Raw genomic sequence first — 17,214 nt, 5'->3', positions numbered from 1 at the left:
TAAATATGACTTGTATAACAGCGGCATCTGTTCTAACATGCCCACCATCCCCTTCCTCCTCTATGTTCTCCCCACCTGAAACAATGTTCCAATTTGTTGTTTGAATTGTTGAAAATGTATTTAGGCCTCGGCGTCTTGTTTGCCAGGACCGCCGCAGGATTAGTCCCAGCTTACTGAGCTGTAAGACACAGCGAAAAGGAGGAGAGGCACACACATACACACACACACACACACACACACACACACACCGCTCTTTAGACTATGATCCCTGCCGGAGTGTGAAAGAATGTGCCTTGGGTTCAGTCTGGACGCATGTGAAGGGACGAGGGGGAGTCAGACGAACGATATCAATGAAGGGATCGATGGTAGAAGCCCTGGATAGATGATAGAGAAAGGGAGAGAGAGAGACAGAGAGAGAGAGACACAGACAGAGAGACAGACAGAGAGAGAGAGATTTCCTATTTTTATGGGGTTATTTTTAGCAGTGTGAGAGGTGTGGGTCTATTTTGTAAATAGACACGCCCGACAATGATGCCGCAAGCCTGTTGTTGTGTCTGCATGTCTTTTTCTATCTATCTATCTATCTATCTATCTACCTCTCTGTCTGTCTGTCTGTCTGTCTGCCTGTCTGTCTATCTATCTTTCTGTCTATCTGTCTGTCTTTCTATCTATCATTCTGTATGTCTGTCTGCCTGTCTGTCTGATTTGTTTGTCTGTCAGTTTAATCTGTCTGCCTGTTTTCACCAAGTCACTGATCAGACATCAAAGGAGTTTTAATGCAGGTCACTGCCCCACATTTTCTCTGAGGGGACGCAAACAGAAGCCTTTACCACATTAGACAATCAATGCAGAGCCCACACAACCACACAAGTTAAACAAATAATAAAGGCAGGTATGAGAGCCCCGGGGCTGATTGTTTGGCTGCTGTTTTATGAAGCATCATAAAGAGATTTTGGTCGGTCCGCGTCTCATTTGAAGTTTCTCTGAGAGTTTCTCTTGTTAAAACTGAAGGTGAGGGAAGGAGTCAGTCTGTGGACAACCGGTGGGGACACCTTGAGGGAGAGCCTGTTATTTAGGGTGTCGGTGGCGGTGAGCGGCAGGGGTCACCGCCAAGGTGCGAGTGAGAGGTGCAGTGCAGTCTGGGTGCTAATCAGACTCGTCCTCCATGAGCGGCATTTGACATTTCCCATCAACACCGGCTCCCAGCTCGCTCTCCTCACCTGGGCTCCACACTCAACTCCCAACCAGACTGCCTTCCATACTCTGTTGACACAGGCAGGCCGCTCCGTCAGTCACTCGCCTCATTAACTCCTGTTTGGCTGTTATTCTGACTGCTACAGTCATACACACACGTGCCTTCACATATACACACTAACGTACATTCACAGAGTCAAAGTTTCCCACTCATAGTCAGTTGGATGTTTGTCAGTTTGCACATTTTGAAATGTTTTGACGTTGGGCGTTTTGCCGCTAGTGTGAATTACGACAGCTGCAGCCATGGCGTTCTGTCCGCTGCTCCCTGATCACATGCATTGATCTTGGAGAGCCAGCAGGATAAGCTTGTACTGTGATTTTCCTGCTTATCTGTATGTGCTGAAATCATAGCACAAGCATCCCAGTGTGAGAAATAGATACATTACTTCTCACACTCATGTAGATAATTGAGCTCTGGTCAGCATCATAGTTGGTTCACAATGTAATTGATATCGTAGTTAATAATGAAATGGGCATCAGAATCACACACACAAGCCAATAGTGTACTTGAACCATTCAATTTGAGTAGCTGGATTTGCATAATCCACACATCTGACAATAAATCAACAGGTATACTTTGCATATTAGAAGAAAATATTTATATTATTGGCCGTGCTCATCTCTATCATTTCTGTTACTTCAGACGCACAAAGGCCATCGATCAAAATGCACAGCACACTGTCAGACAAATTTATAGCTGCTTTCAGTTTGAAACGCCATCAAATATCCGGCTGACAGAGATCTGTGTCCATCTGAAGCCACAATTCATAATAACATATGAGTCAGCGTCACTTTTGTTCAGGGAAATAGCTTCCTTGTTCCTTTCAGGCAATAACTTTGATCTGTGGCAGCAATTTCCAGGATTAGTAAAGTTTTAATGAATGCACAAAGCAGGAAGTGTATAGTCTGTGATGGAACTGATAGCTATCAGCTTTGATTTAACACAAATTGTGAGTGTGCCAACACTTCCTCTATTTTGACAAATTATGATATCTGCAGCAAATATGTTTACTGTAAATTGAAGAGGCCTTGTTCCAAACTATAATTCCAGGTCACACTGTGGGAAATGACATTTGAATAATGTAAAACAGCTTACTAAGGAAATGAGGCGAAACGTGAAAAACGCAAGTATTTCAAATTTAACCAACCAGCCCAACAAATAACCAGCTGGGTTTGAATTTGATGACAGACACAATGTTTCTCAGAAATCATTAAGGCAGATGAAAAAGAGCTGATTGAGAAGAGGTATGCCTGAGCAGCATGCTAGCAAATCATAATTGACTATTAGACACAGAGGTGGTTAGTGTGGTTGGCATGGGTAGAGTAGTAGCCTGCTAGTGGGGCATGATTAAGCTTTGCTGGTGTTTGTTGTGTTCCCAGGTCTCATTTTACTCAGAAGGGAATTATAACCTCCATTTTCTTGGCCTGGGGTGAAATGGCACACACTTGAAGCACTCAGGGCTCATTAGAGAAATAGAATCAGTGTCGTTGGTTTTATGAAAACGCCGATTGAACAGTTCATGTCGAAGCAGATTGCTCACCTCTAACAGGTATGGTATTTGCATAGCCAATACTCTCACACCAATGTGATTATGTTTGGTCTTTAGTCAATATGCTCGCCGTTACACAACATGGCTTTATGCCTCTGAGTCACTGAGGGGTGTTTTGATCTAAAAGATTTCCCGCTCTCTGAGCAGGACTTCTATCCTTCTAGATTAAAACCCTTTCTTAGTGGAATAAACCAGCTGTACTGGACAAAATATTAGCAGGGCCTTTGGGCTCACATTCTGTAGTTACTCAACTTATGCAAATATCTTCAGAAATGTTGAGTAGAGTTATGAATACAGCTGAATTGAGACTCAAATCAGCCATATTGACATGTCAGTCTGTGGCCATGAACTCTTCCACTCCCTGTCACCGTTGCCTAAGAGTGTGATGGTGTTGCACCGTGGACAGCGCTGACTCACCTGGTGAAATATCACACACCAGCCCCCGCTCCCCACTCGCTCACCTCTTTCCCCTCCCACTGGGTTCACCCTACACTGCAGTTCAAAGTGGTTTTGCCTGTCTAGCCTTGGCGTTTAATGTTTAAGTATTGGGAGCGGCTGGAGAGTGCAAATAAAATGCCTTTACAGACTCTGGGGTAGGCTGAGGGCTGTGATTCCAGATACTGTATTGTGAAATTCCCATTGTGCTCCACAGAATAGCCTTAGGACATCTGAATCTGTTCACTACTTTGACTCTTTACTTCTTCATAATGCCTGATGCATGCGGCTTAGATAAACCATTTAGAGAGAGATCATTCAATCTTAATATGTTAACAAAAGGGTATGTTCATGGGATAGATGGCAATGCGTCCGTGCTATAAACTGTTTGTCAAAAGTTCAGAGCAGGATAAAGATTTGAATGCGGACCCCACCTGCAAGAGAAAACCACAAACAACACAATGTCTTGTGGCAGGGATGGTTTTCTATCGGCTGGAAGAAAGGAACCCCTTTTAGCTGCAAACAAAAATAACACAGAGCCTGACGCTACTTATGTTTGTGCGTGATTATTCTGTAGTCCTAATCCGTCTAACAACGTTACAAAACATTCAGACAGGAGGAGGCATTAGAGCGGTAATTGAGGGACTTACACTGGCAAAACTCAGCTCAACCACTTCTAGTTGCATCTCGCTCGTGCTTGATCAAGACTGTGGCACAAGAAATCAAACATGGGCGTGGATTTAGTCAGATTCTAAGTGTATCTCTTAATTCCTTCAAATGTCAGGCAAAAGAGGGAACATTTCAGAGAGAGACAGTATTGTGTGGCAGATGTAGATGGCGGACATGGATAGGGGCGACATGATGGATGTGAGGTGGCGGGGGGGGGGGCAGTTTTGATTCTGATGTGACACAGAAAGAGCTAAAAACTGATGACTCATTGGCCATTTTCACGCCTCACATTGGATTAGCCATCACATGCAACAGGCTTCCTAATATGTATTGAGCAATGCCCTCAATCCCTCCTGAATTATTTCATAAAATCAGCCTCCGTTTTGCAGTGTCACCCTCATATGCAATGGCCAAGGAATATGAAAGAATGAGAGAATATCACACACTTGTACACATCTGGGATTTATTGTAGTAAAGGCCTAAAAGACTAGACTTCCTGTTTGTTTCTTATGATGTTGAGATGATTCTTGGGCCTGAGATGAATCCAAGAAACTATTGCAGGTTGCAATCAGGTTTGTAGAGGTTTATAGGTTATCCCTAAATAAGACTAAATATCTCTCTTCACCAGGAGAGATGCACATTGTGACCAGCTGGTAGCAAATCTGGGTCAAATAGTATAAATAATTCTTAGTGTTTGTTTTAAGATGGGTGGGGTTTACCACATCAGGGCATTTCAGACATTGTTAGATATGTTTTCAACCACAGAGACGTATACTAAATTGACTTCAAATACTTTGATTGATTGTCTAAACTGCATGCTATGATTTGTATTGCCCTTTGTGGCAAACTCCACCCATCTGGCACCAAAGAAAGCTAAACCAAACAATAAAATGTAATATTTGCAAATACTATTTGACCCAGGTCTGGCTGGTAGATGGTTGGCTTCCAGTGTGGGAGACTCACAAGTTCAAATCCAGTCTGTCACACCAGCACACCTTGCTCTTTAGGCTGCATTATTCATCACTTTGCCTGCATTATTCATTTTGCTTACCATTTACACAGTCACACATTTTGTCACCAATTTACAAGGAGTCCCTCACAGTTCTCTTGGTGTGATTTAGGTAAAGCAATGTGGATATACATCATCCATAGAGGATGTAGGACGGAGGACTGAGTGTCTCACTGCCTCACCTCTTCCTCTCTCTGTGGTTTTGAGGCGTTTGTGTGGCATGCCAGGTTTTATCTCAGTGCTGTGATACCTGAACCAAGACTCTGACCCCAGGCCAAACAGAGCCTCCGGTGTCCTCCAGGGTACCACAGCTGCTGTCAGTGCTGTGTTTGAACAGGAGACTGCAGAGATGACTGCTGAAATGTGGCTGAAGAAGACATCTGGAGAATTTTCATGACAATTCGCAAAAAAACAGAGGGAATTCAGCGACTTGTACGCTGCCTTGTTATTTTATTTCCTCCATTCCAAGAACGCTGTCACTGGAGGTGCCGGTAGAAAGATAGCGGCGTGCCAAGTGTGCCGGCCATCTTTTGGCCAAGACTTGGTGTTCATAGTCTCAGTGAGCGGCAGGTAGTCTCACCTGCCCCGGTAGAGGTGCCATAAGCCTGGCACAGACTGAACACCAGACTGGAGGTCAGCCAGAGTGAGTTTTAATGAGACCAAACCCACACCAAAGGCTGGCATATCTGTCCTCACTTTAGAGCACCTGTGCCACACTGTCAGTGTGATGAGAGGTGTAGTTACCCTAAAACAGACCCTTTTCCTGTAATTACTTTAACAGGTGGTTTGTTATCACATAAATAATTGGTCCTTGCTATCTTCCCGTTTCCTGACACACTTTAAATATCTTGTATGTCTTAATTGGCTATATGCCTCGAATGGGTTTCATGGGTGTTTCATGTGTGCTGCTGCTGTATGATGGTGCCATCACATTTCATCATCAACATCCATTTCACACATCAACACCAAAACATTTCTAAACTACTGCAGCTTTAATCAGACGAATACAAATATCTATGTGTCTGTCTTAAATATAGACTCTGGAGGGCTGATGACTGACATGAAACCTGATGAATGCCCAGCATAGCCTATACCCCGGTATTGATTATTCTTAGTTCACCATTGTCGACAGCACCCAACAAATCATCATCTTGGGTGCAGAATTAATGACAAAAGTCCTGGGTGAAAGAGGAGGTGTTAATATATCTCCTGCCATCAGTTTAGGGCACAGCCCCTCCCTGCAAACGTGCGAGGACAAGAGAAAGTAAGACAATTACGCACATACCTCGGCCGCTGCTATGGGCCAGTGAATACAGTGGTTACCATGGCTTAATCTGTCAATGAAGTGGACTTTAGGAAGGAGGGAGGGTGTGTGTGGGTGATCCTTGGCCCAAACAGACTAACTCACTACATTTGTGTACACTAAACATGCTAGTTCCAATAAGATGTGGCCCAGGATGAGTCGGAAAGGCCTGGAATAAAAACCTTCTGGAGCCTCAACTATTGTAGGTCTGTCCCTGATGCTCTTTTTCAAATGGGAAACTTCATGATGCGGGTCAGTGTTGTTACAACGTGTCACAATATGTATCTATTATAATGTGAATAAAGGCTTGGATGAAAAATGGGGATCAGGATGGAGTAACCATTTAAAGAATCGCATCCGTGCCGTGACGCACAAAAGGGAAGGCGCAAGAAGGGCGCACAGTGTGCGCATGGCACACACACTATTTTAGGGTTAATTTTTAAGTTTCAGTTAACTTTGATAGCTTTATAGACTTTTCCTTAATACCAAATTGCAGTACAGGGGACAATTCCATTATGCTTGCCCAGAAATCAAGACTTTTATTAACCTAAAGGATGCGAGGCGTCTCCAAACGCACAATCACATTGGCGTAGGCTATAATTACATGAGAAACGGCGTTAGAAGCAAACAGAACTGAAATTCACCAATCTAATAATTCTGTTGATACATCTCAGTAAATGATCTATTGTTTGCTTGTTTCCTCTCTGATGGTTAGACTCACACCGTAATGCTCCAGCGCAGGGTTGCGCAGTGCGCGTTCACAAGCAGTTCTATTCTCCTGGGAAATGTATTCTGTACAGAAAGTTATTCAAGGCGCATTTCAATGGCAGCGCACATTCAAATCACCTCAACTAACTACACTGCCTCATATTTGCGCCTTTCACTCTGCCGGTGCTTTTCTGCCCTGCCTTTCCTGTGAATTCTGGAATATGGGAGGGTAAAAAAAAAAAAAGACGGTGTGTAATTGATGTTTTCCCATGGAGCAGCCCCTCCTCCCTCCAACACAGGCTAACCCTCAGGTGGAAGAAATCTTTTAAGATTTTTTGTGGGATAACATCAGGAGGGTTTGTCTAGGCGAGCCAATCAAGTCCCTCCCCTGCTATAGATCGGTGCTATAATACATAGCAGTAAAAGCGGTCGCCTCACACAAGCGGCTGCAGCTCGACTAGAGATCCCGTGGCTTTAAATTCCCCTCACTACTTTTTTAACCCTCCTTCGATGTGCCCCGTTATTACCATTTGTCTGAGGCGTTCATTTCCGCACCTGCCACGGTAGACACCAGGCGAAGGCGAAGTAGAGGAGGAGACAAGGACATTGCGAGAGCCGGGAGAGATAGACGGTAGAGACAACCGCAACGACTCGGTTGAGATCTTAAAGGACAAAAAAATGCTGCTCTGGAACAGAATCGTCTTGGTCGGTCTCGTCTGCTTGTCCTTGGTGTCCTCGGGGATGGGATGTGGACCGGGCAGGGGCTACGGCAGGAGAAGACACCCGAAGAAGCTGACACCTCTTGCGTACAAGCAGTTCATCCCCAACGTGGCGGAGAAGACCCTCGGGGCAAGCGGCAGATACGAAGGCAAGATCACAAGAAACTCCGAGCGATTTAAAGAACTGACTCCCAATTATAATACAGACATCATATTCAAGGATGAGGAGAACACCGGTGCCGACCGGCTAATGACTCAGGTAAAGAGACAGAATAACCTTTTTTTTTCTCCACTGCCCATCTCCTAACGCACCATCACTGCGCACTGCAACAACCTCCTTGTCAGGCTGATTGCGCACCATAAGTGAAGTCAGTTTTACCCGGTGCTGAACTCTTTACACTGCGCCTATTAAACTTCAGTGTATAAAAGATACGCTTTGTGCATAGCATGGGAGTTTTGCGAGGTTTCAGGCTTTAAACGAATGTAGTGGAGACGTGATGTGCAGGCGGACAGTCAGGACACTCGGCCTTCATGATTGTGGCAGTGTATTTGAAATATTAATGTGGCCCTCTCCTCATATCTATATTTGTATCCGTGTGGGGCTCTATTTGTTGTTTTATAGACGCACATCACCGTGCATGCAAAAGGCTATTTCAGGGTATTTAAGCTATTCCAGCCTATTTAAGGTTCACATAGCACCTTGTTTTAAGTGCCTTCTCTTTATTCCAGTCCTGCAATATAGGCAGCAGGGATGCGAACCGCTTCCAACAGCCGGGCTTATTCATGCATGGTGTGGCTCATTCAGACATTTTCTCGCACAGGCTACTGTAATTTACCCTCTCGCATGGTGTGTATCAGTGCATGAAAACAGTGACATTTCTTTGAGAGTGTTCTGAATACTATCAGGACTTCATATATGGGTGGGACTCGGTCAATTATACGAGCAAGGCGCACGGACTGGCTGTGCCTTATAAAAATGTATTTGCTTATGAAAGATTACATGGAGTGACATCAATTTTTTTTATATTCCATCACTATGTAGTCAGTGCAAAGGTTAGATATCAACCCTTACAGCCTATTCCATACAGATAAGACGAGACTCGCAAGACTTCGGAGAGATTCTGTGATTTCTTTTCGGGCTGCAGGATGCCATGTCTTTTTAGCATGACTTTTAGCACTCAGATGTTGGTGAATAATTAAAAGCGCTTGGGTGATATTGGCTCAGTAATAATAAAATGCCGGTGGTGGTGATGAAGCCAGGCGCGCGCCGGAGTCCCTGAACCCGTACCTCGCGCCGTGGGCACGAGCCCCGATGAAATATTCACTGTGCGTGCGGTCTCAGCATCCCTCTTAACACTCCCCTCATCTCCTCTGTGATACAACTATAGCTTCTCTATAACAGACATCTAGAAATGATTGTCTAGTCCGGTGGTGTCCAAAGTGGGGTCCGGGGACCTGCAGGGGTCCTTGAGGAGGTTCCAGGGTCGCGCAGCAGAATGAGGAATAGGTTAATCGTTTAATTCCACGCTTATTTCATTCATTTGAAGTTAGGACAGAGAGAGAATGACATGGGAATGTCTGATTTGATCATCAGTTTCACTTTGCCCAGTGATATCGCCCCACCTACAGTAGAAACAGTTGTGCAGGTCTGTATCAAATCTTATCAAACAACAAGATGGGATCCCACTGAGAAAATATAACCAAATGGGACTCCGTGTCTATTTTGGGGGCCTTGAAATTAAGTATTTGGGAACCCCTCTAATCTCCCACTACCCGCTCTCTGCTTTACCGGTTTATAAGAAGGGCAGTTGTAGTAGCTTCTGATTCATCATGCGTTTCCTATTCAGCATCCGAACATTAAAAGAGAACCTACAATACAACAACAGGCTCTAAGTGTGAGGGCGCATGGATACATGAAAGGGTTTTTAGACAAGCCTCACTGGGCCTGGGTCACAATATGAACTTATGACCTTTGGTCAGCCAAAAGAGGCCATACGAACTTAAAATAGTCGAGACTTGCATAAGACATTAGGACTTGGCTTTGTGAAGTCTGATGTTTATTACGGGATTTGCAAAGCCACCAAATGAAGGCATGTACCTGCAGAAGAGGGCAGCAGTAGCTGCTGTTAGCACTCTGAGTGCCATAAGCATTATCACATGGAGCTTTATGCTGTGCCAGCGGTCCTTGTGCTATTCCACGGTTTTACGCACGAATCCAGGGGGCTTTTACGCACGGATCAAGCGGGGTTTTACGCATGAATCTTTTGGACGATACCCACTGATACATGTCAAGTTCGTTATCATCATAGGTTTCACTGCAAAAAGGCGATTTTACTGTTATTAATGAGACCGGGCACGTGTCTGCTGTGGTTTCATAAGATATATGCAATGCATGAATAAATAAATAAATAAATAACTTCAATGAAGAGAAGTCTAGTCAAGCCAATAAAACGTGATACCCGCAGGCTGATTTGAAGGAGCGCTTGAACCAGCATCCATTCCCTAAACTATTAAGACACAGCTCACTTCGGGGAAAGTTACCAAGAGCGGCGTTTTTACAGACATTTACACACACTATTTCCCCAAGTAATGGAGCTTGACGTGAATACGAGCATCACTTTGGCGGCTGCGCTGCAAAAAATGTCCATCTTAGCAAGGCATTATAGCCCCAAACTCAGTCTTAAAATGTTATTTGTCTTAAAACAAGTGATAATTTCTTCCAGTGGAGAGGTGAGATAATTCCACTCGTTTCCAATGAAGTTTCACTTGTTTCGGGAAATTTCTACAGACAAGTGGCAATATCTTAAGGAATAAGGCGGATCAACACCGGTATCAAGAAAATGACTCTAGATTCAAGATACGTTCTTGAAACGAGTTGATTTGCATTGAAAACAAGTGGAATTATGTCAGATCCATTGGCAGATTTTTTCACATGTTGTAAGAAAACAAGGTTATGGCTCAATACAAGATTAAAAGGTGGATATTTTAGTCCAGTGTTAGGTGAATCTATGCCCACAGCGCAAACGAGGCGGAATAGAGATGGGCTGGCGGCTTGTTTGCACTGACAGGTAGCTGATAAGTGTTTCCTCTAACCAATTCATTTGTGAAAAGATTAAGAGGGAGGCTGTTGAACAACTTTACCCTGAGCACAAAGCGCCGGCCCAGGGCGTCCTGCTGAGCTTCACGGTGGCTGAGCAGAATTTGGCTTGATTTGCGGCACACGACCTAATGAATTAATAAATAGGTTAAGCTTTACGGCTCTTGACTCCGACAATCCCACTCAGAATGTGGGAGGTTTTTGGCCCGTTTTTATTCACCACATTCTACAAGTGTGAGGTCCGCACAAAACATCTATTTTGACCAGTTGTCTGAATGATATAGATCTGTTAAATTCTTGTATTGCATGAATTTCTAGGTCTGTGTGAACATTCTTGCTTTTGGACACATACCCCATCCATGAGTGGAGAAGGGCAGAGGGTCGCTCATAAACGTTTCTATGTGCGCCATAGAAGTCTATACTATCCTTGGATATTTCACAAGTCTCTCTCAGTCACCAGAACACCTCGACTTAAGGAGGCATGTCACGTTTCCAAGACTTTGCAGGAGAAGAATAATGAAACTTTCCCTCTCCGGTTGGACTGAAAAGACTCTTTGTGATGTTTTATTTGACTTATTGCTTGAGTGTTGAGAATAGTTGTCTTGGAGAAGGCCAAGCATCTTCACTAAGAGAGCAGAGAGGTTGTGCGGTTGGGGTGCGACACTTTATTTATAGGACGAACTCCAGATATTTCAACGCAGCAGCTGCTCTTGAAGATCATCTTCATATCATCTGCATATCAATTATTTATTTAAAGAAAACAGACAACTTGCAACTAACAATCCATTCACCTTTTTGTGGCCTAATTCAAACTAATGAATTTATAAGTCTATTAATTTATGCATGTTGTGTTGAATGTAACATTTCTGAGCAGCTTTGAGAGTGAAGGACGGTGGTCGCACCTTTCCAAGACCACAGATCCATATGTTATAGGCCAGTGAAGCGAATGCGGTGCCTTATCAATATTTCATCAGCAGCTTTCTTATCCGAGATGTGCCCTCTGACGCTGCTCCTCACACAGAAAATAGCTTGCAAGCTCACAGGCTCATTCGGGATCAGAGCTTGTCGTCCACATCTCATACACTCAGTGATCCACCTCATGTTGTAGGGATAAGCCAAGATCAGGGGCGTCAGTTGGGAATGACAAGGTGTGGGCGAGTAGACTTACCATACATTGGCCTAAGTGAGTCCAAATTTGATCTTGTAGCTGTTATCATTATAATGGACAGCAGAGATCAAGCAAAACTGCCACAAATCTATTGGGAAGCCATATCTTTAAAAAATCACATGAAGGAAGCATCCCGCGCCAGTGTTCCTCTATGCTGCATGCGTTTGGTGACATATAGATCTAATAATTGATCACTTTTACCAAATAATAATATCTTGTTAGTCATCAGTAATCCAGTTCCGCTTGTCCACAGATATTAATCGATGTAAGCGGGTTTGGTGGCAAATGATATCATATGTTGGGTCTGTGCCATACCTTATTGTTTAGTGAACTGACGCCCCTGGTATCTGCGCGCTATGAATTATGATATTTAGGTTATATGATGATATATGTGACTAATTGATCCATTTGTCCCGCCTGCAGAGATGTAAAGACAAGCTGAACTCGCTGGCCATCTCAGTCATGAACCAGTGGCCCGGGGTGAAGCTGCGGGTCACTGAAGGCTGGGATGAGGACGGACACCACTTCGAGGAATCGCTCCACTACGAGGGCCGGGCCGTGGACATCACCACCTCGGACAGAGACAAGAGCAAATACGGCACTCTGTCCAGGCTGGCGGTGGAAGCCGGATTTGACTGGGTCTACTATGAATCCAAAGCCCACATCCACTGCTCTGTCAAAGCAGGTATGGCTGTAAGACTTCATTGTCCCCAGAGGAAATGTGTGATGCGCGCTCTGATGCTTGCCATATGAGAAAATCATCAGACCAATTAAACCAACCGATTATAACGCAGTATATCACCAGTGCGCATTTTCCCAGCATGTGCGTTTAAAACGGGCTCAAATAGCACGTGCACAAAAGCTACAGGCCTCCTATACCTATTGGGAAAAAAACGTTTCTTCTGCTGTTTTCAACTATGGAAAAAATGTCCAAGATTAGATGGAACGTAATCAGTGTCTGTGAGCCGGACACGAATTAAAATAGAGAGAAATAGAGGTAATAAAGAGAAATATAGAATTAGGATTTTGGGTTTCCAAAGTAGTGGTTAGTTTTCATGTGTGTTTTGGGAAATTCAGCCACCAGCTAGATGATGAACTCAATTGTCAAAAACCTGATATCAGTGACCATTCAGTTGGAAGGAGTAGGCTGTGGGGAACTAAGCCTGACGGTGCAAATCTGAAAAATGTGGCTTGGATTTAAGATCTTATCCCGCTAATTTCATTATATTAACGAATTCGGAGAGAAGTGGCAATTTTGGTCAACTTAACCATCAGCAATTAACCTATAGGCTACCAATCAATGATTAATCATAACAATGAATTCACAATATTTAACTATTGATCTCAAGTAGAGTTTCAGAGACCAGGAGTTTTAGAATAATTTATTTTTTGACAATATGCAACCTTATATAAATTGATATTTCCATCAGTGCTGTATGGACTCGTCCCGCCCTGTAGTGTTATGAGCATTTCCCATGCAGCTTATTTCCTGATCTTACATCGCCCCACACTGTCTCCTGGTGGGAACCACGACCACAATCTAACAAGGCTCCTCGGTGTGACCTAGAAAAACAAATCATTTTGTACTCTTCACTTTGCACTGCACCAGCGGCAGCCAAAATAAGCTACTGAAAGTTATGTTGAGGTTAGTTTTAAATTCGCTAAACAAATACGTTTGATCAAATGGGCCTATCTCTAAGAAATGAAAGAATTAGCCTATTAGACCTCAGTTTTGTCAGATATCAATCAGTGTACTCTTTCGAAATCCATTTTTTAATTTAAAGAAACCATCAACGTAGCTTATTAGGCTATAATAAAAAAACAACAACAACAACACCCATAGGCCTTAATTATGCTATAGGACACCTATTGGGCTTGGAAATTATTTCTTAACAACTGAATGACAAACCATGCCAGCTTTCTTTCCCTCTTAACTCTGAGTTTATTGATAAATCCCTTATTTATAATTCAACACACACTTCTTGAGATCACAGTATAGGCCGGCCCTACGTGTCATTAGGGGTCATGCGACTTTACCAAAAGGATTTGGCTGAACAATGTTGAATTGGTTGGGGTAAATCTGGTTTTCAGTTGTCACCTTATTTCATGCTCGGGAATCTTAAAAGAAGATTAAAAGCCCAAATTCTGGGGAGGAAAACCCCCTTTCTGTGTGCTGGACAGTGTGATCCTAGAGACTGGTATGTGAAGAGCTCCACCAAGGCCAAAATTATTGTCATCAAGACTGACAACAAAGCAGGGAGAGGTGGTAGAAAGAGGGACATTGATGTTGCACAACAGAAAGCATTTAAGAGTCTGGGCCCTCATTTAAATTCAAATCTACAACTCGAGAGGCTTGGAAAAGTGGCTCCACTGGGTAAATAGTAGTTGTGAGTCGCCTATTTGTGTGAATTGTCACATGGAGGTTTCTGCACCTGAGTAAATATGGGAAGAGTAGCTGGGAAAGGCGTAAGTGTTCTTTACCAAGAGTAGCTCGATCCACAAGCTGATTTAGAATAACAATGCCTGCTCTTTATTGGGTTTTTTAATTAAGAATAGATGAGCCAAGGCTTTCAGTTTTCTCGTCTCAGACAACGTGGGCCAAGCCAATACGCATTTGGCATGGAGGAGCCGACAGGCATCATTATGCAAAATGCATATGGCCCACCGTGATGTGGAGGCAGAGAAATACAAATACACGCAAAAAGGAGGGTCCTTCAATGGTTCTTTTATTAGGGAAGTGGTCCTGTATAGAACTGTAGTGACTTAAAGAAACCTCTGATTTATCATAATAATAATAATTAAAAAAAAGAAATGTCCTAATAACAACAGTATTAAAAGATGTTTTATACTGCTGATTTGGGACATTTCATGCGCCATTAAAGGGTTCTTTACAACACCAAAATGGGTTCTGCTATGGCAAAGCCTATAGAACCATTTTCTGGTGCTATCAAGAACCCTGTTTTTTGTCAAGAGTGTACCTGTTCACTCAGCTAACAGCATCATGTTTTATTTCAACAGAAAACTCTGTGGCAGCCAAATCAGGCGGCTGCTTCCCGGGCTCCTCTTCCGTCACCCTGCAAGACGGGAGCAAGAAGGCGGTCAAAGACCTGCAGGTCGGCGACAAGGTCCTGGCTGCAGATGACGAGGGAAACCCGATTTACACCGACTTCATCATGTTCCTAGACCAAGACTCGGCGACCAGAAGGGTCTTCTACGTGATCGAAACCGACTCCGAGGAGAAAATCACCCTCACCGCTGCGCATCTCCTCTTCGTCGGCCTCAACTCCACGGATGACCGGATGACCGCGGTCTTCGCGAGCCAAGTCCAAGCCGGGCAGCAAGTGTTTGTCTTTGACGACGCGCAGCATCAACTCAAGCCTGTGACCGTAAAACGGATTTACACGCAAGAGCACGAGGGCTCCTTTGCGCCGGTGACCGTCCAGGGGAGCGTGGTGGTGGACCAGGTGCTTGCGTCCTGTTACGCAGTGATTGAAGACCACGACCTGGCGCACTGGGCCCTGGCACCTGTCAGGCTCGCCCACTGGGTGTCCTCATTGCTTTCCCATTCCCAGCCTCATGTTACTGCACAGAAAGACGGAGTGCACTGGTACTCCAAGATCCTATATCAATTAGGAACATGGCTCTTGGACAGCCACTCGATTCATCCACTTGGGATGTCAATATACCCGAGTTGAAACCTCTACTACAGGAGCAGAATAAGACTAAATGTAGGACAAATGAACAATTCAGTAGGTTGAAAATAAAATAATAATAATAATAAAACAAAAAAACAAAAAACAAGACAAAGGCCCCAGCGGAGTTGGGATATTTATTTCAGTGACTTTTCCATGATGTGTCCCCTTTCAAAGAATGAATGGAGCCTTAAAAAGTTTCTCTTTGAATAATTTATTCTCATGCGAACTCGCTGGTGTCACACAAATGGATTCTGAAATGGTGTGACCAGCAAATTGTGCATAATCTATTTTTGTATATCTCAAGTTAAAAAAAAAGCGCAAAGAGAAAGAAGACCATGTAGAAAGGAGCTAACTTTCTTGACAGGTTGTAATGTTCATATGTGCATATTATGTGCAACTGACTGTTATATTTTGGGGAGAACAAACTTCGTGGGGTTCCATAAATTATATTTTTATACACAGAATTGTAAATTAGATTTTGACAGATCGCTACCGAATCACATTTCGTTATTTGAAATAGTGTAAGATATGAGAATATATTTTAATTTAAATACAGTAGTTGGGAAAGTATTGGAAATCTTGTACTGCTTGGTTTATTAAGAATTTTATTATTTTGGAAACTGTTCGTTTAAGTTGTCAGACTGGGACAGATATTCTGCCTCATGTCTGCATCCTCTGCTTTTTGTTGTGTTTCTCTTTTCTATGTGTTTTCTTCTGAGAAAATATAAAATGCACATTCTGACAATTCAGTAACAGTAAAAGTAGTACAGAAACCGTTTTGTTGAATAAATTAATAAGTAACTCCTGTAAATTTACTAAAATGTATTTTTCTTTTCATATTTTGTAATAGGGAAATAGTTTTATAGAAATGACATGCGGCAGATGCACAGTTTGGATAGTATATATAGCCAGACCATACCAGTTAACTTTCATAACAGGGCGATGTGTCAAAAATGTCTAGAGTTTATTATTTATATGTTTATTACAAAATGAGATAAAGAAAATATTCAAACCTGCAGTTGTTACATGTCTTTGTCTCAATTAGCTCCACAGGTAGTCTTTGAAGGAGAATTTAAGGCGTTTTCTGGCCAAATCAGTTTCTTAATTAACAGTTGTGGGAAAGCATTTGGAGCAGATCTGAAGAAATAAAAGACTCAGGCCATAACAGTTTTTTTTTCATCAGTCTGCCAATAATCTTTATTTAACGAATAGAGCATTCATGTCGGGTTGTTAGAAAGAAATCATTCATTCATTCATTGTAAATCCAGATGAGTTTAGCTCAACAGTATTAATTTCGTCCTCCGTTTGGTAGCTTTACCTGAACAAAATGGAGAACATTGCGCTTTGAACTACCTATTGCATGCTTGCGAAATGTTGAGAGCCCATGTCAAATTTAACGAGGTTTGCCCTCCGCAAATAACTTCTGAAAAACTTGCAGACAAATTAAACAGAAGTGTGTTTGTTGGCCCTGAATCTGCTTCACGGCGGCGGCTTGGTCTGCTGGCGAGGTCAGATTGCTCTATCAAAAGTAGGCTGTTACCCTCACTGAGAGTTTGGACCTGGTATTGGGCCTGTATAACATATAGACTGCAACTAGGCTTTTATTT

At 43.1% G+C, this 17,214-nt stretch overlaps 1 protein-coding gene across 1 annotated transcript; it reads left to right on the top strand.

Annotated features, from left to right (window-relative positions):
• The first annotated feature begins 7,384 nt into the window (after nucleotides 1-7,384).
• On the top strand, nucleotides 7,385-17,070 carry shha (sonic hedgehog signaling molecule a). The gene is made up of 3 exons (XM_071525706.1): nucleotides 7,385-7,906; nucleotides 12,336-12,597; nucleotides 14,931-17,070. The coding sequence occupies exons 1-3, from the start codon at nucleotides 7,607-7,609 to the stop codon at nucleotides 15,605-15,607; spliced, it is 1,239 nt and encodes a 412-aa protein (XP_071381807.1). The 5' UTR covers nucleotides 7,385-7,606; the 3' UTR covers nucleotides 15,608-17,070.
• The last annotated feature ends 144 nt before the right edge of the window (nucleotides 17,071-17,214 follow it).

The sequence above is a fragment of the Centroberyx affinis genome, unplaced genomic scaffold (genome assembly GCF_046629955.1).
Source record: "Centroberyx affinis isolate AG114_WGS23_722 - 3 ecotype Tasmania unplaced genomic scaffold, CSIRO-AGI_Caff_v1 ptg000109l_1, whole genome shotgun sequence".
Lineage (NCBI taxonomy): Eukaryota > Metazoa > Chordata > Actinopteri > Beryciformes > Berycidae > Centroberyx > Centroberyx affinis.
This window is presented reverse-complemented; position numbering and strand designations above follow the sequence as displayed.

Bases quoted from the DNA above. Each gene is read 5' to 3' on its own strand.
- shha (XM_071525706.1), top strand. From the start codon at position 7,607: ATGCTGCTCTGGAACAGAATCGTCTTGGTCGGTCTCGTCTGCTTGTCC. The intron at 7,907-12,335 runs GTAAAGAGACAG...TCCCGCCTGCAG, and splicing joins CCGACCGGCTAATGACTCAG to AGATGTAAAGACAAGCTGAA. The intron at 12,598-14,930 runs GTATGGCTGTAA...TTATTTCAACAG, and splicing joins CCACTGCTCTGTCAAAGCAG to AAAACTCTGTGGCAGCCAAA.